Source organism: Mugil cephalus, chromosome 18 (genome assembly GCF_022458985.1).
Source record: "Mugil cephalus isolate CIBA_MC_2020 chromosome 18, CIBA_Mcephalus_1.1, whole genome shotgun sequence".
NCBI classification, from domain to species: domain Eukaryota; kingdom Metazoa; phylum Chordata; class Actinopteri; order Mugiliformes; family Mugilidae; genus Mugil; species Mugil cephalus.
The window spans coordinates 13,084,072-13,104,389 of record NC_061787.1 but is presented as its reverse complement, the minus strand read 5'-3'; the positions used below and the strand labels follow the sequence as shown (position 1 = coordinate 13,104,389).

General features: G+C 42.4%; 1 protein-coding gene across 1 annotated transcript in view; it reads left to right on the top strand.

Moving 5' to 3' along the window:
- The window catches only part of LOC124995598 (cadherin-12-like), a 97,326-nt gene extending 77,254 nt beyond the window's left edge, over positions 1-20,072 (top strand). The window contains exons 8-12 of the mRNA XM_047568095.1: positions 3,303-3,439; positions 6,735-6,856; positions 13,060-13,177; positions 14,727-14,978; positions 18,777-20,072. Of these exons, the coding sequence (XP_047424051.1) occupies positions 3,303-3,439; positions 6,735-6,856; positions 13,060-13,177; positions 14,727-14,978; positions 18,777-19,288 (1,141 nt within the window). The 3' untranslated portion in view covers positions 19,289-20,072. The remainder of the gene's footprint in view (positions 1-3,302; positions 3,440-6,734; positions 6,857-13,059; positions 13,178-14,726; positions 14,979-18,776) is intronic.
- Positions 20,073-20,318: the final 246 nt, after the last annotated feature.

Here is a 20,318-nt window from a genome sequence, read left to right as displayed (position 1 = left end):
TAGCATTGTTTAATTGATTGTAGATATTTGACAGTTCTGTCAACTGGTTCAGTTGGTGGATGGGTTTGCCTTGACTGACTCTGTTGTGCAGCTTCCATTGTAGTGATTATATGTTCCACAGTAGAGGAGTTACAGTCAATGTTCAAGCCTTGTCCGCACTTAATTTGTTGCTCATCTGACATTGATGGACTTTCCAGGCTCTGATTGCCTAGGTAACACTTTTGTAACCTTGACCCGATCTTACAAGCAAAACAAACAAAAAGGACAGAGCTGGCTCTTTTTGCCATGAACATCTCAGCAAAGCTACAGTTGCTCCACCTTCAGGTTCAGGTGGGAAGTTGTGACCTTGTGGTAAACTTTAGGCTAGCATGTGTTGTCCGTCATGTGTCAATCCACTTACATGCAATTCTCTCATTTTTGTGTTGCTTCAATTGCATCGCTTTAAAGTTGAGATCACCCACTTTATCTCCTCAACGTTTTTTTTGTTTTTTCACCCATTACCCTTATAACTCCATACTATTCCATTAATGTTTAATTGTCTCTTGTTGCCACAAAGCTCTTAGCCTCATCCTGAGATCGCAGCTTTCAGAGAAACCGGTGTTACAACATGTAACCACTTTGATTTAAGGTAGATCACAAAAGCAAGAGCTGATGTTTAAACAAAATTGGTATTTTCCTACACAAAGCAATCAGAACATTGCTTGGCAGCAACTTATGGAACACGGCTGTAGAAAATTAATCCGAAAGAGTAGTGCAAACAGAAGAAACAAGCCCGGAAATGAATGCAAATACTTTCCCTCTGCTGTCTTATGGCATGCATTAATAGAGACTGCTTACCATTTTATCTCTCTGAGCCCTTTAATTATCAGGTTGGACATTTTAACATCCCTGTTCAGTTTTATAGATCTTAGATGTCTCACACACACTCCTGATTTATACTCGAGGCATGTCACTGCTCTTCTCCCTCGCTCCTTTTCCTTTACACGTACAAGCAAACTCACAAAACGTTGCGCGCCCCGTTTTCCATCAGAAAACCTAAGTGGAAGATAACAATAGATTGTTCCATGCAAAGACAAAAGAGGAGCATTCTTAAAAAATGCATGAGGGCCCTTGCGCTTTTTCAAATCTATTAGCTACAGATTGCTTTACAGTAATGGTTCTTAAAAGATAAATCACTGGAGCGAAAAATGGCAAACAAAAAAAATAAATAAAAATACCTGTTGCACGGACCGTGGTTGTAATACTATGAATATTTCATCCTGTAGAAAACAAACAAAAGAATAGCCCGGGCAGAGATTTGTATAACAAAAAGCTAATGTCCTCCAGCACTCCACTTTGTCTCCCGCACTTTAAATATTCATCAATACTACAGCTGACATTGTTCATTTGTGCGCCTTCACGGAGCAGCCTTGCGTTTCTCACTTCAAAACAATAGAGCCAATGACCCATCATGCATAGGGAATAATGCTTTTAAACTTTTTATTATTATTTTTTTTTTTTAGCAGTATAGTATCAAGTTATCCCTAGATGGGGAAACAAAATGGGATCATGAATACTGCATTTTTGGCAGACTCTAAAGAGCTTCCTAAAGACTGAATGTCTCCTGAAGAAGGAACTTTTAGCCTCCTTCTAAAACGGTAATATCTCACATCACATGAAGCTCAAGACCTGCCGCGGGCTTTAAAAAACCAGCCAAAGGAAAAACCATGAACTCTAAAAATCATGGACTGTGTAAAATAAACTAAAACACACCTCTTTTTTTTTTCTTAAATCACCCTGTTCATTGTGCGTAATGCTCACTGGAGTGATTTAACATCACCGCAGTTCAAAGCAGGAGATAAGGCTGTAATTAATTTTCATATCTACGACTGTCAGTAGTGAGTCGGGCTTAAGAACACTTTAGAGCTGTGATTTCTTTCTCGCAGCTGTTGATTTGCGCCGTTGTGTTTGAAGACAACTTAGAGATGCAACTAATTACAAGTAAAACTGATTCACTTGAATACAAAATGTATGTTTTTTTTGAGAGGCTGTGACTGAGCTGATAAGGAATTGTCGTCTTCGCGGACTGAATTCCAGTGTCATTTTGTCATTTAACCCGCTTTATTCTGGAAATTGCGTGGTCTCGTTAACCCCTGGGCCAAACTGCCTGTGAAACATATGCTTGACCAGCAGCTTGACTCCAATAGAGCTCTTTAAAAACAACAACAACAAAAAAACCTCCCAAAAAAAAAAAAAAACAACTTTTGCCCTGAGGAAAAATTACAAACCATTGATCTTCTGAACTCTTGATGGGAGTTTGGCTGTAATATTTATCAAAGAGACTCACGCTAAATTATTCTGACACGATCGTGTTCACTTCAATGCAGCACGTGGCACCGAGTTAAAGAGAGTACGCGGACGAATCAAAACTGAAACAGAAAATTTGATGGAACCAAAAAAAAAAAAATACTGAAGCGGTTTTGCTATCACTTTTATTACACTAAAAGACCTCAGGGTGTGAATATATGCTGGGCCTGCATCTCTTAATGACTAAGTCCAGTTTGAAGCTCTGTGGTGTAGAAAACAAGTGTGATTAATATTCATGAGAAATAGCCTTTTAAGATCAAATGGCTTACCACGAGAAAAAAAAGAAAGAAAAAAAGAAGAAGAAGAAGAAACAGAAGGGTGACATGGCGAGGCTGTCCTTTAATGAAAAGTCCAGGCTCAACCCCTTGAGAAATTAGGCGTCAGGCCTTGAGAAGTGCTCATGAGCAATGCACTAAATCCCTAACCGCTGAACCCCTTTGCGAAAAAGGTATCCTCTTGGAACTGAGACGATCACAAAATTATTAATGAAAACTGCCTTTTAAAGACCAAATAGCGTTAAGTGATGAATGGCGCTGTCACTGCGGTGCAGTTTCACATCTCTTTTGTGTATCACAGCGTGCCCTCAGAGAATCTGCGTAAGAACCGAGAGGACACCGTACGTTTGATCCTCAGACACCGGCATTTTATGCCTTTGTTGTTCATAGACCGTGAGGGATTGATACAGTTCCAATAGTGCCTAAAATTCATTCATGTTCCAGAGAAAACCATTAGCTCAGCACGGCTGAAGTACGTGTGCTCCATTACTAGATTGGACATTATGTGCAATCCTCAGCACATTTACTGGAAATGACCATTCAGAATGAGTAATGAAGGCTACAGCAACATTACATTACACCTAACTCATATACATGAGCCCGGAGGGAGAAATCACAGTGGTTTCATTCTCGTGGTTTGTGATGGAAATGAATGCGGCTAAAATAAACATTTTATTTCAGGTACTCCATTGACTGGAAGAGCGACATGGACAGCTACTTTGACATTGATCCGGTGGAAGGGACCATTTCCACGAACGAGCTCCTTGACAGGGAGACCATCGCGCAGCACAACATCTCCATTGTGGCAACCAAACTTAGTAAGTATGACGAGCCGATCAATTATGATTCATGCGGGCGTCGTCGTCCTTCCCAAGCCATAATCTCTGTGAAGGATTTAACACACTTTTACTCAAGTCAATACTCAATCCCATTTTGCGGGGAAAGGTTTATGGGTGACTATAAACCATGATGGCTCTCCCGGAGGGATGTACCTACAGGACATTGTCTCCTCTAGCGTACTTGTCTCGGCTCTGTTTTCATTTTTAACAGCCCTTTTTTTATTATACTTTTTCAAACACGTTTGATGACATTGGCATCGGAAGGGAGCTTTTCTTGCCAGAGTCAACTTTTACTTAAACCGCAGTTAAAGATGTGAGCCTCACGGAGTTTCTGCGGCAGTTTCCGTCAGCTCAGGCCTTGAGAAAAAGATGGCTGTGGCTTTAAGACATGTCATCAAGCTAATTATGTTTTTACTGAGGAAGTGGAGCAAATTTCCGGATAAATAAGCAAATCCATCGTCATCAAGTCATCAAATCTGCTAAGAACCGTCAAAGTCATTATCCCAGAGGCAGGCTGGTGCTCAATCAAAATTACCCACGCTGTACATTCATTAGGACAGACTATGAAATATGGGCTGTTAAAAGTTGAGTCAGTGTCGCCTTGGAAACTGATATTACTCACTTCCCCTCAAGGTCATGGCAGTCACATGCTAATTCCGTTTTCAATGTGTGTGCTTCTTTGAGTGGCTTTTGTGCACAAGAGTCAAGGAATGGGATTAGACTGAAAGGATGCAGGAGGAGGACTAAGGAGATGGAAGTTTCGCGCGTTCAGCCTGTCAGCGTTCAGCGTGCCATACACGACGCAGGCATCACGGCTCATCTCGACCTCACCCACCTGTGTTTTACTCTTTTCTTATTAACTCCCAGCAAGTCGGGCTCTGAAAGCGCTCCTCTGGTGCCCTTCTCAGAGGTCCGCTGTTCATCTAGAGACAATTTTACTCTCTGACAAGAAAAGAAAAATACTTCCCGAGTCTGTGTTAAAAAATAATAGTCGGACTGGTGCGGTAGGAAAAGAGATAAAGCCAGCACTCCAGAGGTTCTGTCCCAGCTCGAGTTCAAATCTGCTTTTGACCTTGAGTTAGATTTGGCAGAACTTTGTGTACTGGGTATTGGATGGCTGTTATGGCTTCGCTGCACTGCGCTCTGTTGTCACTGTTGGAAGGCTGTCTCGCTGTTACTCTGGCTTTAAACCACGAGGAACAGCAATAAACCGGGAAGCAAAGATACCTTTAACACCCAACCAAATAATGCATTTCGTGGGGAGAGGTCATGCGCACGCGTTAAAAATGTTCTCCTGCAATCTTTTGTGCACCTACTGTGTGCCCTTGCTGCTACGGCTTTTTTAGCACCGCCCACCCAGAGCTTGTACGTTACGTTACAAAAAGCAAAATATCCAACAACATGTGCCGCTATTTCTTTTCCTTGAGTAAAGGTGCCTTGATTCGAGCGCCTGACCAGAGCAACTGAGTTGTAAGCTTTTACGAAACCTTGGACATCGGGTGGGTCATCTTCAGACGCTACACGGTCATGCAGCAAAATGAGAGCAGTGTATCCTGATCTCCTGAGACACAGAGCAAGGCAGAAGGCGCGATAAATGAGAGCCGGGGCCAGATTAACTGTTTGCTGTTTGGCATTCATGCCCAGTGGCAATATTTTTTTTTTTTTTTTTTTTTTTAGGAGTCAAGGAGAGAGAAAGATCTATTAAATGCAATAACAACCTTGGCTGGAGGCAATTGGATAGCGCGCTTACTATCTATTTCCAGCAATTGAATTTAGCTTCACACTTATCTAGGAGTTTTGTGTTGCTTATTCTGCATACAACTGCACTTTTAACAGAGTGATATCCACAAGGAATTGCTCTGTCGTCGTTCCTCGCCACATTTTTATAGATTTGTGGTTGATTGCTTCCAGAGATTAAACCCGTTTTTATTAAAATGTGTTAATTAAAAAAAAAAAAAAAGAAGTAATATACAGTGGCAAAGCGGTGTAAGGCACGGCTAATCACTCAAGCATTCTACAGCATTTGCAGGATCTAATTCAGTAAAATAAATAGAGCATGTTTTGTCGGGCTGAAACGCTGCATCTACTCAGATTTGAATTTAACTACCTCTATACCATTGCTCCATCTAGTGGGCTGAATGGTGTATTACTCCTTGCAACAGCAGCTATGGAGATTTAGAACTGAGAGGAAGACTGTAAACTTAAGTATCTCTAATTTTGAAAGTTCAAGACCAGTGCTAAAACATTTTTTTTTTTTCAGTTTTGATCTAGAGGAAGTTTTTCAGACATTTTTATTTATTTTTTTTTTTAATTTGATTTTATTTTTCAACGGCTGCTACAAATAGCATTTTTGCCAGACGACCGTTACTGTTAGTCGTCCAGGCGCCACACCAAAGCAGCAAATCCCATGCTCTGTGTCATTTTTACCTTGGTGGGAAAATTGCTTTTTTTTCCATCAAGGTCAGAGACAGGTTACTAACTGAGCCGTGGCTGCTTCTCCAATTCCCGTGAGAGGACTTTACAGATCCCCCCCTCCCTACCCTGCATTCTTCTCGACCACCCACCTACACACAAACCCACACACCTAGCAGCCCATGCACCTATGCACCGGCGCTCACACAACAAAGCCTCCCACTGAACAACACTGGAAAAACCAATTCCCGCATCGAATCCATAAAGTTTACTTTACTCGAGCATCCGCACAAAAATAACATTTCCCCAACGTGTCCCCGTAGTGAGGAAAGACTGTAACAAACAACCCTGGCTTCAAGTTAGTCCCACTCAAGGGGGCCTTCACGTTATAATTAAAATCCTTCAGAACGGGAGTAAAAGAGCAAGTTGTCTCTCTGTAGAGCCGTATTCCATAATGTGATGTTTTATTCTTGGGCAGCACATGGGATGTATTTGCGACGTGTATTTACTTAATTCTCCTTCTCATCATCCATCAAAAGCGCCATAAAGTGCCCAGCATCCAGGTGCGATTCATGCATCACCACGTTCCAGACACATCAGAGGTTTCCCAGGATTTAAACAGTCCGGTGGACGGGCTACTAGGCATCCGCTCAAGGACACTGTGACTGGACACTCAGGCATGGCAGCCTCTTTAACTACTCAGCCATCCTCCTGCGACAGTGATAAGCCTCAAAGCATCGGCTTGTCATAAGATTGCAGTACCTCAGCTGTCCACATGGTGTCAGCGCTGTGAGCAACAACACCGACAAAAAAAAAGTCTTTTTACCTGCATGCAGTCATGTTGTGCTTCTCTCTCCCCCAGACAGTCCAGTTCTGACCAGCCGGGTGGCCGTCACTGTTCACGTGCTGGACATCAACGAGTTCCCCCCTGAACTTGCCAGTCCTTATGAGACCTTTGTCTGTGAAAATGCCAAAGCCGGACAGGTACGTTCACGGTTACTGTCGACTGCTCATGACATCAACCACATCTACATTTAAGGAGAGTTTTCACTGAGATGACATCGGCTCATTGGAACCTCCCGCAGAGCCTGACATGGCTTTAAGGTGGTCGATGGAAACTATCTGAAGGTGTTAAATTGAGTCTGAAAGGTGTGGATTTCTATTAATGCAGGCAAAGTGTGGAGCAGAAATACACTCTGAATTTCTGGAGATTAAATTGACTTTTATCTCCTATTTGGAGCACCATACAGCTATACACATTTAGCTTCCACATTGACGCCTTTGCATATCAGGCTCCGAGAGTACATTACAGATGATATATTCGAGATGCACTGGAGACTTCGTCTGTGCGCATTGTAAACCACCTGCGCTTGTAAATTAGCCCATTAACCAGCATCTATATGCAGTTAGCGTTGTGAAGGAACAGCTTCTCTGGCAGTCTATCAAATCGCTGCAGACGCCTCATCACATTGAGGATGTCTCGCCGCTCCTCGGGCCTGTTGCTGCAATCAAAACAACGTCTCTGCACTCCCTTTGAAGGCTTCACTTCCTTCGTCTTCCCTGGCATGTGAATGTGCCATGTTTTCTGCCATCAAGGCTAGTGCATGACACTTTGATGCTGGTATCAGGCAGCAGTTCTCTTAATTGTTTGAATCTCCACTCAGAGAGAAGGAATTTTAAGAAATTTGAAGTGGAAAAATCCACAACAGACATAACTAATTATGTGACTTGAAAAGCTCGATTCTTTCTTTACATGTTCTTGTACATATTTCCTTATAAATTTATTCGACTCTGGATTCACCACGTGCAAAAGATTATATTTAATGTTATTACAGAGCAACAACTCGGAACACAGTTCATTTATACTTCACTTGTACATATTTTATATATATTTCTTATATTTGTCACACCAATGCCTATTTTTTCTAATTCTTATTACCTTCTTATTCCCTACATTGCTCTTTGTCCTGAACACTAGTATACTTTGAGTAGGACGAAATGAAAAGTAAGTTCCCCTTGGGATCAATAAAGTAATTCTGATTCTGATTCTGATGTTGACTATTCGATGAGGTCACACATAAAAAACACAGTAGAAAGTAATGACAGTGAAATCTGTGTTCTTGATCTGAATACATATTGTAGCGTTTCATACGAAATAAGCCATGGAGACTTCACACCAAGGTTACTGAGGCTTGAGAATGTGTGTGAACTTTCAGCGGAAGTTTCAGCCGCCATTGTTGAAAGTGCAGCAGGAAGTGGAAACCAAAATGGACCCGACTAGCAAAAAAGACACAGCGTCTGGGTTTTTACAGAGTGAGCCAAAGCATGCGTAAGGCTCTGGCGTAGCCCTGCGCAGTGGTATAAATTACCCTGGGAAAAAAAAAGTCAACTAATAGAACGCAACACAAGTGAATTTAAACTGAACAGTTCAAGACTAACTTAGATATTCTGTGTGTCACGTGAGAATGGGTTTCATCTTTAGTGAAGTATTTCCACCTACTTGATGAACCGCTGCTAGTTTGCTGGCGTCTTGTGACCGGTGACTAGCAGTTAAGTCGACTAGACAGTTAGTCGGCGCAGAACCTTGTCTACAGTGCAGAAAATTACAATGGTTATGCAACCTATTGTGTAAAAAAGAAAAAAGAAAGCTTTATATTCGAGCTGTAACCTAGCCGTCATGCAATATGTTCTCTAAAATGCAGCATCTTATCTCCTCTTCCAAAGATCTTTTTATTCCCTTAGTTTAATTCACTCCTTTCTACCTCTTCTTCTTCTTCTTCTTCTTCCCTTGCCCTCCATTCCAGAATATACACTTCCCCGCTGGGTTGCCACAGCATGATTCCACCAGGTGCCGCACGCAGCTGGTGGATGATAAAGAATTGCAGATCCTCTCTTGTAAAAATCCATCACACATGTTTCCCCGGATGATTATCCGCACTCGCAGGGCTGGAAAAAAAAAAAAAAAAAAAACAACAAAAAAAAACATGCAAGCCGCTTGTTTTGGAGTGCCTCACCCTGTGGTGCAACCTCTGATTGAAATTAGTCTGCAGCCAGGATGAATCCAAGCAAGAGAAGCGGTTGGTTATTTTCATGTAAATGTGTGCGAAGAGCAGGGAGGATAGTGGCCTTTAAGCCTCTGTAAATACAGAAAGATCAGGGTTTTGTCAAACTTATACAGAACGGTTTCATAATTTCCCTGTACTCTGAGTCAACTGGTCAAGTGTGAAATAGGAAAACTCAACCACAAAGGAAACATAAAACAAGTTATTTCCTACCGCAGTGCTCTACATATTACTTGTATAAGATGCACATCAGTGCTGTGACATGTTCTTGCCATCGGACGTGTTATTATTTATTTATTTTATTTTATTTTTCATGATGCTGAATTGAAATGCCAGCCCATTTGTCATGCTGGAATAATTACATTTACATTGACAGCATTTAGGTGCCGCTCTTATCTCACTTAAGCTACAAGGCAGTCGAGTGCAAAAGCAGAATACACTTGAAGCCATTTAACATATACAATAGCGCCCAATAATAGGCAGTTACTGCAACAGCGGCTGCACTTGTCATTGTGAAGAGGCGGGAAACACTTTTGAGTGCAGGAAAGGCAGGCTTGGTACATGACAGATACTAATTAATGTGGCAAGAAAATGTAGGAAATGTTATTGTTTTTTAAAAAAAAAAAAAAAATGATACCACTAGACTGGTAAACTGTCCAGGGTGTACGCTGCCTCTTGCCCGATGACAGCTGGGATAGGCACCAGCACCCCCGTGACACTCTAGAGTGGTTATAGAAAATGAGAATGAGAATGAGCTGATACCACTTACTGAGGTTTTGTCATTACAGCTATGAAATCCATGTAGTAACATTCAACATAATCACTGGTTCTACACTGACAGGGATAATACATTTGAAGAACCACGTCAAAAATATATATACTAATACTCGTCTTGTAGCATGTCATTGGGATTTCAGAGCGACTTTGTCATAAACCGAATCAACTCAGCTTCTCTCAGCTGATGTGCTTAATTACATTTCAGTTGCTCTTCTGTCCATGGAGACAGACAACAACCCAGAATTTATTTGACTGACCTCGGCAGATCTTTGCCTTGACATAATCAAGTCGGATCGGAGCAGATGGACTTTCGCCCTCAAAAATGTTATATACAGAAGTTCGGGCAGGCTTCCTGGCTCAGGAATTTTAATTTCATTTGTGTGGTAGAAGTTTTTGATCTTGTGTGGATTATTCAATGAATTGCAATGAACAGCATATGATGTTGTGGTCATCGAAATTACGACAAAGTTCCATAGAGTTGACAGACATGTGACATCATCATTTCTCCGTCTGCAAGCTACTCAGAGACGCCGATGGTAAAGATAGACAGAGTAGGTTACACTTTTTTCTAAATAAGGTCCATGCGATGGCCCACTGAAAGGGGGCAGGACTTTCCACTCCTCTAAATTAGTGGTGGAAGTATTCATTCATTTATTCATTTTCTGTAACCAGGTCATGGGGGACTGGAGCCTATCCCTGCATGGTTATATGGGTCATTGGGCAAGGTACATCCTGGACAGGTCACCTCTCTATCACAGGGCTAATACAGTCAGATTGGCATTGATATTACTATTTTAATTATTTTATGTTAAAGCTAAGTTAGGCATTTGTTGGTCCCTTACCTGATAATAAGTTGGTGGTCACAGGGTGGTAATTTGTCATGTGTTATGTGGGAACAGTTTGGTGGTGTTAACTTGTGAAAGTAGTAACGTAAAAGTAGAAGTGTTGCTTTTCCATAAACTGAGAACCAAATACATTTAGTTTTCAGACAAATGAAACGTTTCTGTCGCCAGGCTGGGTCCTGCGTGCATGTTCTCCCCATGCCTCGGTGGGTTTTCTGTCCAGGTGCTTCCCCCCATATTCTAAAGCATGTTTCCGTGACGCCTAGGACGTCGGCGCAGGTACTGCAGGGGGATTGCAAAATATTTGGTTGATTAGACATTTATTTATTTATTTATTTAATTTAAATTTCTTTAAATAGACATCAACACGCATCCAACATATTTTAGTAAAGGGATAAATGAAGACAGAAGATGTGACTTTCAGTCAGCACTTCACTCATTCAGCGATACGGGAGCCGTCTCAACAGCGCACCGTTTCACAGAGCGCCAACACTAGACATGTCAGTCTAAGCCTCCTGTCTACAATAGGCCCCGCACCTATCAATGAGGCCATATATCACACACTGACTCCGTCAGGTTCCCCGCAATTGGCCGAGAGCCTATTCAGACACACGCTGCAATAATAGCAGAAGAAAAGCTAACAGTGCAGCTTGCTCCCTTTAACTTTTAATTTCCTCCTTACTGTTGCACGGTGTGAAATAAAAATAGTGACTAATTGAACCAGTGTTATTTAAATAGCTTAGTATTGAATGAAAAATGATAATAGAGATGATAATAATGATAATAATATATTTATAAAAAGCACTAGGCTAAGTTTAATATACAGTAGAACACTTTTAGTACGTAGGGATACCTACTTAATCAGTTTGGGGGCCCTGGTCTAAAGACATGCCAGGTTCTAAATTGAACTGAATATTGAGCAGCTGTTTTCTCCTCTGTGCTAGCTCTATAAACGACTGGTGACCTGGCCTGTCCTCTCTTGCCCATTGGCAGCTGGGAAAACATTGCAGCTTTTTTTTGTTTTTTCACATAATTTCCTGGTGGTCCCACCCTGACCTTGACAGGGGATGTGGGATGAATGTCATGGCATGAAAACAAAGTAGTTTTTCAATGAGATATTGTTTTTTTTTTTTTTTATGGACAAACTGATCTCCCGCTAGGATACCTGGAAAAATATTGCTTTGGGCTGTGGTACACGTTGATGGCCATTAGCCATTATCTCTGACATAAATGACAGAAAAAGGTCGATAGAAAAAACACTAATGAAAACAACTATTAGCTGGAGCTGGATTTATTCATCACAATGCTAATTTGCTTGCCGGAAATCAATAGTGTGAACTGTACATCTGCCGCGGGGAAGACGACGGAACACTCATCACACCTGGTGTCAGGTTTACTCCCCTGGAGGGAATTTGATTCAGACGTTGAGAGGTGGGAGGAGAGACAGCAACATATTTGGGGTGATATAACAGGGCAGGGGGGCTGATTAGTGGCTCCCACGTGCGGGGGATCCGTGGCCGAGGCACCGGGTCTCCGGCTGGTCAAGTCCAGCGAGTGAGGGAGAGCAGACCGGTTACACAGCTGGGTTGGCAGGACAATCCGTCGGTTCCGGGCAAAGCTCTGAGACGTTTGGGGAACATAGGAAAGTAAAATCTGTCAGCAGTCTGGTACATTGGCGGCTGAATCAGGACTGTGTGTAGGAAGGAGGAAGTGCAGACAAGATCGCAATTCGTTGCCTAGTGACTGTTTGAGTAAAACCTTATTAAACGTTATTGATCACACGTGGGGAAATTTCTTTCCACACATGCGTGATCTGCATTGGACCAGTCCATTTTTCTTCTACAGTAGTGTGTGCACTCAGTAGTGTGTGCGGGCGGGCTGGGAACCAGGGAGCAATCTGGGTTAGTTGCTTGCTCAAGGCACCATAGCCATAGACTGCTTCTCTAACCAGTACGCCACAGTGGGTTCCCCCCATACTGGGAGTGTAACCCTGGCCACCTGGGTGGAAACCAGGAGTTCTAACCCTTAGTGTAATAGTAAAAAAAAAAAAAAAAACGGTGTCGGATTGATTGAAACCTGTGTTGTTCTATACTACGGCGGACGTGCTGTGATATAAGTTCAATATACAACAGCTGGTCTCTGTTCTTGACCACTGAACAAGAACCAGCAGTTGTAAATAGACTTAATCCATCATACTATGTGTTGAGGTGATCTCGAAATCTCAACAAGTCTTAAATCAAGTGCTCAGTGAGTGTGTCCAGAAGTCCGGGAGAACCATTCACCGCCTTGTTTCAGCGCTGACAGATCTGACATGTTGTCAGCTGAAGACCATTCAGTGCTGAATAATTTTAACCTTCCAACTGTGGAAATCCGCACACAGTTTTCTGGGAGTTTCTAGATGAACAGGTTACAATCATACAATGGAAGTTTAAGATAGATAATAAATGCCCTTTAAAAGTAAATGTTTTATCTTATTTTGTTTTTTTTTTACTTTCTGTTTCATCAGGTCATTCAAACCTTCAGTGCAAAAGACCAGGATCTGGCAACTGCTGGACAACAGTTCTCCTTCAGATCACCAAAGGAAGATATCAAAAACAAGAATTTCACCATCCGGGACTTCGGAAGTAAGTATTTACAGTCCTACAATGGCGCTATATGATGTGTCTGAGACTACAGTCTTATCTTAATTCCCTAAAATACCGAAAAAAAGGTCACACTGAAATGTGTTATTTTTCGCTCAAATACAATATGAAGTTTCTTAGGAATGGAGGAGATGATAAATTACTTTTCTTTTCAGCAGCACCAAAACATAGTGGAAAAAATGATGCAAAATTTAGTTAAGGGGCCACATATTGCAACAAATGTCTCCAGTGTCTGCCTGCGACTAATTGGGGGGAAAAAAGGTCAATTATTTGTTGAAAGGTTTGCTTCTCCAAGCTTCTAAGAGCAAAATGCCTCAGTGCTAAAAATAACATACACATAGCGAGACCCAGCCTTATGATAAGGACACATATGACACTCTGCAGCGTGCACTGGTCTAGCCCTTTGAAGTTCAACCAGAAAAGATAGGTAATGAAAAGTGGGCCATGGGAGGATGAGGCCACGGAGACTAATGCATTCGCCGCCGCTCACAAGGCCCCGGTTCGAACTTCTGATCCAGTTTTACCTTTTGGACACACTGCCTTGCAGTTCCCCGCCAGCCAGGAGCCTCGGAAGCGCACACTCCATGCACAGAGTGAGATCTGATAGGCAAGGACAGGAAATACAAACAACACGGGCACTGCGGACAGGTCCGCGAGAGAGAGGGAGAGCGGCCGCAAAGCGAATCACAGTTGTGCACCACATGCAAGGTGTGTTAAAATGCCTGACCTCCTGTCAAGAAAAAGTGCTAGGCTTCGTCAGTGGAACAAACCCGGCTTGACAGGGGTCAGACAGTCTAGCTGTAGCAGACAGAACCGTGCAGGTTCAACCTGACACGCTCCCTCTCCCCCTGTACGCACTGTCGACCTGTATTCAACTCGCCATCTTTACACCTCCGGCTGTCCTCCCAAGCTGTTCCCTTTGTGTGTTTATTTATTTATTTATTTATTCATTCATTCATTTAATCTGTCCTCTATCATTTCTTAATGTATCATTTCTCTAGAGTGCTTCTGCTGGCACAAAGTAATATCAACAACAGCGGATACCGATAGCTCCCACTCAGTCAGACAGAAAACGCTTTGCAGTGTTTCAAGGAATACTGTAGTGGGTTTGGTTAGGCTCCTACAGCTTTTAAAGTAAGTGGTGTAGAATGAGGAGCGCTTTGATAAGAGAAGCCTTTGATATGTTGCAGTTTTTCATTCAGGGAGGCGTATTTGGAGAAGATCTGATATCAAGCTTGAAGAGATAACAGACATAGAAAAAGTTTCACTTTTTCTCACACTTGGACCTCCAGACTTATAATGTGGCTGACAGAATTGTCTGATAGATGTGAAGTTCCACCGGGGGGAATATTTTCTTTTTACTTCGGTCAGAACACTTTCTAACCTGTGCAGATCAAGGCACAAGCCGGCGCTTCAGTACTTCGGGCATTTCCGTGCAAATTTTAGAGATTCTTTTGAGTGTCTGTTTTGAGGATTTCTCCGCGGTTTCAATGGAGACTTTCGAAATTCTCCCCTTTCGCTTGTCTTCTAGATAATACAGCCGGGATCGTGACTAAGCGGGGCGGCTTCAGACGACGTCTGCAGGAGATCTACTTCCTCCCGGTGCTGATTGAAGATAATGGCTACCCACCCAAGAGCGGCACAGGCACCTTGACCATCCGAGTATGCGGCTGTGAGTCGGATGGTTCCCTGTTAACTTGCAGCGCAGAGGCCATCTTTCTCCCTGTGGGTCTCAGCACAGGAGCTTTGATTGCCATACTTCTGTGTATCATCATCCTGCTAGGTGAGATCTGACGTCTTTTGGCTCAGACAGTGTCTAAACTGAATGGTTGAATATCGAATTTACACTTTGGCAGCTCCAAAACTTGTGAAAGATTCCCCATTTTGGGAAATATATGTACTGTCTGGCATGAGTTGAGATGATTTATTTACCATTTTCACATACTGCTATTGCTTTAGTAATAGCAATAAAAACATGGCAGCATGGGGGAAACTCCTAGCCCGACTCAGTCCAACATTGCCAAACGAACACACGACACATCATGTCTCATTTGCTTAATCCATATAAGCGTAAAGGTCTTAGGAGTTGGACTTTATATTCTCAACTATTTCTTGGCTGCGTGCGATGAGATCCTGGCATCTCCTCCGGTTGCCTGGCAAGCTTGTAGCGACAAGAGGGAGAGTGGCATCGATCTTGTCTTCTCATCTCTCCTCAAAAAGACACGAGTTGACATTTTATGAAATTGTTCACCTTTTTCTGTTGTACAACTATGCCTTTATTATTGTTCATTTTAGAGTTTTCTAAAGTTACAGTGATGCATTTTTGAGATTCTCTGCCGAAATGAAAAAAAAAAATCCATAATTGTCTCTTTAGATCCTAGCAATAGCTCTTCACGCCTCAATTTATTTGACCGTGCATGGCTTGTAATATCACAAAAGAAGAGATTAATATGTGCGCTGGTGTACACCTAAATCCCTTTACTGACAGTACCTGGTTCCACATACACAGAGCTAAAATCACACCACAATTAATTATAGCACTCATATTAATTTTGCCATTCAATACGACTTTAAAGATTGGAGGGAGGTGCGCTCGGCTCCATAAACTAAATCCCATCTTGCTGCTCTGTGTGCCGCCTCCAAACCTGAAGCCTTTACACTTCCCGCAAGGTCACGGTTGTAAAACTCCCCCCTTAATTCTGTACTATTATTGTCCGAACTCGTCTGCATGACGTGAATGTAGGTTTATGACATCGTATTCTGAGTTGTAACTCTGAGGTGGACGGTCGTTAAAGAAGTTCTCATTTTACGCTGGATGTCAAGGGTAGTCGTGACCTTTGAATTTAGGTGTATTTACGCTTCTCTATCTCCTTCTAATTTACGGCCCGACGAAGAATCCACTGTCGAATTCCAACAGTGTCTCGTCATTAATCCCTTTTCATTACCCTCATGAATGTATTCATGTGAAATATGGTCTTGAGCTCCTTTGTCCTATATGTGATTGAACATAAAAGCGCACAGTAGATTGCAGTGGTGTGCCGTAGAGCTGCGGAGCTTGGACGGTGTGCTCGGCTCATCTGAGAAGACTGTCATCAAAGCTCCAAGTCGACTCAACCCTAAGGCTGAGGGTGACGCTGAACTGTCACGATGTCCCCGGGAAGGGAAGTGGCAGAGAAAATCAGAACTCACACTGAGAACATTTCCATAGAGTCACTAAGTTTCTGTGCAGGATTTGTCAGGATGACCCAGTTGTCCTGTGAGCAGAAGCGATGAGGTAAATTAAACAACCCCGCTGCTGAGACTTTCATCTGCATTGCTATTTCTTCCAAATTGCTGTGGATTGGCTGCAGTTAATGACAAGCCGCGTTCAACCAGCGTGGCCTGTAATGACCGTCTAAAAATCTGCAAAGGCGCCACTGGGGGGAGCTGGCACACTACGTTAAGGTAGATTAAAATCACTTGGGGAGTGCAGGAAGGCAGAAAGGAAGTGAGATACAGAGAGGCTGAAAGGAAGAGACCTACTTAGGGTGTTTTTCATTCTGAATGTATTTATTGAACTCTTTCATTTGAATGATTTCCGTTTTATCCTGGCCATTACTCTACCTCCTAGATGCAACCGTATATTAAAAAACCTAGAGGGGCAAAAAAAGAAAAGAAAACACATATTTTACTGGATTATTTCACCGAGCAGACCGAGAATGGGACACAGGGGGAGACAGACACAGAGAGACAGATTGCAGTGACAGGAAGAAGGGAGAGTAGGATATTTACTGCAACACTGTGTGTTGGAAAAGAAAATAACCGGGTGTTAGTACAGTGTCTAAAATATGCAGAATCCCTCGAGCGACTGCTGGTGGGCTGTGTTCTAAAACAATAAACTGTGCAGTTTTACCCTTGACAATGTGCTGGCTGTCTATTACAAGCCACCAAAGCAAAAAAAAAATAAATGAATAAATAAATCCCCAAAGGCACTGAATTACAGCTAAGGAGATGTCAAGGCATCTGGATAAAAACGGCTAAAATGAAATGAAATACTGTTTTTAATTGAGGCTGCATATAACTGTTATTTTAATAACTATGTAAGTGAGACGCCAGACTAACTATGTAATTGAAACAACGGATGAGGCAGAGTCTAAATGTCTGAACAGCGCTGAGGTCTACAGTCGTGCTCGTGTAGTAGGTTTTACACCTTCTCTCAATGTGCTCTTACCGGCAGAACAGCATGGAGTATCTGTTACAGTTTGTTAAATACACCGACATGGTTCCTGCGGCAACAAATATGGTCGCCACAATAATGAACAACGATATGATTTACAACGTTGTGGCACGACTCACATCCGACAGATGTCTGACAACTAATATTGCTAGACTGGCTACTTTGAAATGATTGAGGTAGCTTTTACTGTACTAGTACAGGTGTTTTGGAAGAAGGCTGACCATTATTTGTACCCCTCGGCTTGGTCTTTGATCTGACTGGGTTGGATTGTGTACCACACTCAGTAGAGCTTTCTACGAGCCCAAAAAACAGCTTGGCTATCCTTTCTGTGTAAACGTCCTGTAATAACCTAGATATCCTAAAAGGGCTCTGACCTCTTCCACCTTCCCTGTCCTTCAACAACTATACAGCCTCAAGGTCTTTAGGGTTCACCAGTCGCTAGGCGTCCTACATACCCAACCTGATGTTTAAATATCTCAGAATTCTTGCTGACAACGTGACCATAACATTGGTTTTGTCATGAACCAACATCTAAAGCAAAAAACTTTTAGAGGTCATATTAAATATAACATGTTTGGCATTGCCAGCAGATGGTTCACCGCCATAGTGATGTCCAGAGCAATTTCAGTCAATAAAAAGTTGAGAAGAGTTTAACAACCAACAGATGGATCGACCTTGCCAGATTTTTTGAGCTGCAAATCAAAAAACCATAAATCCATCAAAACCATAAAGGGATAAATGGAGGCAGAAGATGTCATCTTTCAGTCAACACTTTGCTTATTCAGAGATCAAGCAGCTGCCTAAACAGCGCACCGTACCACAGACCGTCACACTAGCCCTGTCAATCTAACCTTCCTGTACACAGTAGGCCCTATCACGTCTGAGCCAATCACGAGGCCGCATATCACACGTTGAGTCTGTCAGGTTCCCCACAATTGGCTGAAAGCCTATTCAGAAGTACACTGCAATATTATTATTATCAACCAACTACTGAGGCCAAAATGGATCGCTATGTTTTATGTTCTGTAAATTAGAATTTCCACCCTACCGTTGCGTGTTTGAAATTTATAAAAAAAAATGAATATTTGAACGAGTGTATTATTTCTATAGCTTAGCATTGAATGCAAAATGATGATAATAATGTATATTTATAAATAGTACTACGCCAAGTTTAATATAGAACACGTATAGTAGGTAGGAGGTCTCTACTTATTCTCCCATCAGTCTGGGGGTCTTTGACCTGAAAAATGTTGAAGACCCTGTTGAAGACCATGCCCCCAACTGTCTGTTCATCACAGGTAAAAGTGTTCGAGGTGCAGCTGTCTGGATCTGTACACTAACATGTGATTGTGTTTATTTGTTCAGTTATTGTCGTCCTCTACATGGGCTTGAGACGGCAGAAGAAAAAGGAGACCCTCATGTCGTCCAAAGAGGACATCCGGGATAACGTGATCCACTACGACGACGAAGGAGGAGGGGAGGAGGACACACACGCGTTTGACATGGGCACGCTTCGCAATCCCAAGGTTGTTAAAGAGAACTTGTACCGCAGGGACGTCAAACCTGAGCTGAAGAGAGGTCCCAGGCTGCCTGTCTCGCAGGACAGCTCTGACATCCGAGACTTCATCAACCAGCGACTGGAGGAGCATGACACGGACAACTCAGCCCCGCCCTACGACTCCTTGGCCACGTACGCTTACGAGGGCAATGGCTCCGTGGCCGAGTCGCTTAGCTCTATTGAGTCTCGCACAATGGACCTCGAGGAAGACTATGATTACCTCAGTGACTGGGGACCCCGCTTTAAGACACTGGCAGGGATTTTTGGGGAACAATCAGAATCTCAGTCGGACTCAACAACAACAGAGAACACACATTGATGTCGTTCACAGACTCCGAAAGCGAATATGTAACAGTGTTTTTTCGGTCGATTGTGACACACTATGTTTTACCATTATCTTTCTTCCATGTTATCTGTTTCCATTCTCTTCAAGCGCACTGTTCACTGTATTTCATGTGGTACTTTACCAGGCTCAGTCCCAAAATTGTACAAAAAAAACAAACACGAGAGAACATGCGGTAACGTGACTAGATGAGCAAAGCGGCCACTCAGTTTCCTTTCAATTGAAAGTTGTTTCTTGTCTTACATCTCGTTTCCTCTCTGGGAATACGCAAACACACGGAAATGCTGCCGTTTCCTCGAACATCCTTTAAAGTGCCTCAATATGATTCTTCTTTCACTTGCTATTTCATGCCACATGTTCAGTGATGTTTCTTAGAACCCCATGCTGGCCGAGGCGTCTAACGAGACCAACGTCAACTCTGTGGGGACAATGAGGTGGCCCGAGTTTGGCCAAAGATGTTTTTGAATGTTATTTATTGTTATTATTTATTTATTGACTGAGTTTGATTCGGTTGTTTTGTGTATTTATCTATTTATCTCTCAGTCATCAGTCTGTATTTTTTATTTTTGGAGACACTCGAAGATTTTGTAATTAATCAAGGCCCACATGAAAATGTATGTTTCTGTTTGGTGGGTCATGTGAATAGACTTGTACTAGAGTTGTAAAAAAGAAAAGGAAAAAAAAAGAATTAGGGCTAAATACCGCAGTTCAGTCGTGTAATAAGCACTGTTTTCTTAAATAAACCACACTTGGGCAGAAACTTTTTTTTCGTATTTGATTTATTGGAGTTCATCCACCACTGCTATTGTAATGTAATGTACACTGATGAGGCATAACATTATGACCACCTTCCTAATATTGTGTAGGTCTCCCTTGCGCCTCCAAAACAGTTGCGACTCATCAGAGAATGGACATGGGTCTTCTGAGGGTGTCCTGTGGTGCCTGGGAACAGAATGTTGCCATACAATTGTATTGTAAGATGGTCAGTGTTTTTTACTTCTCCTAT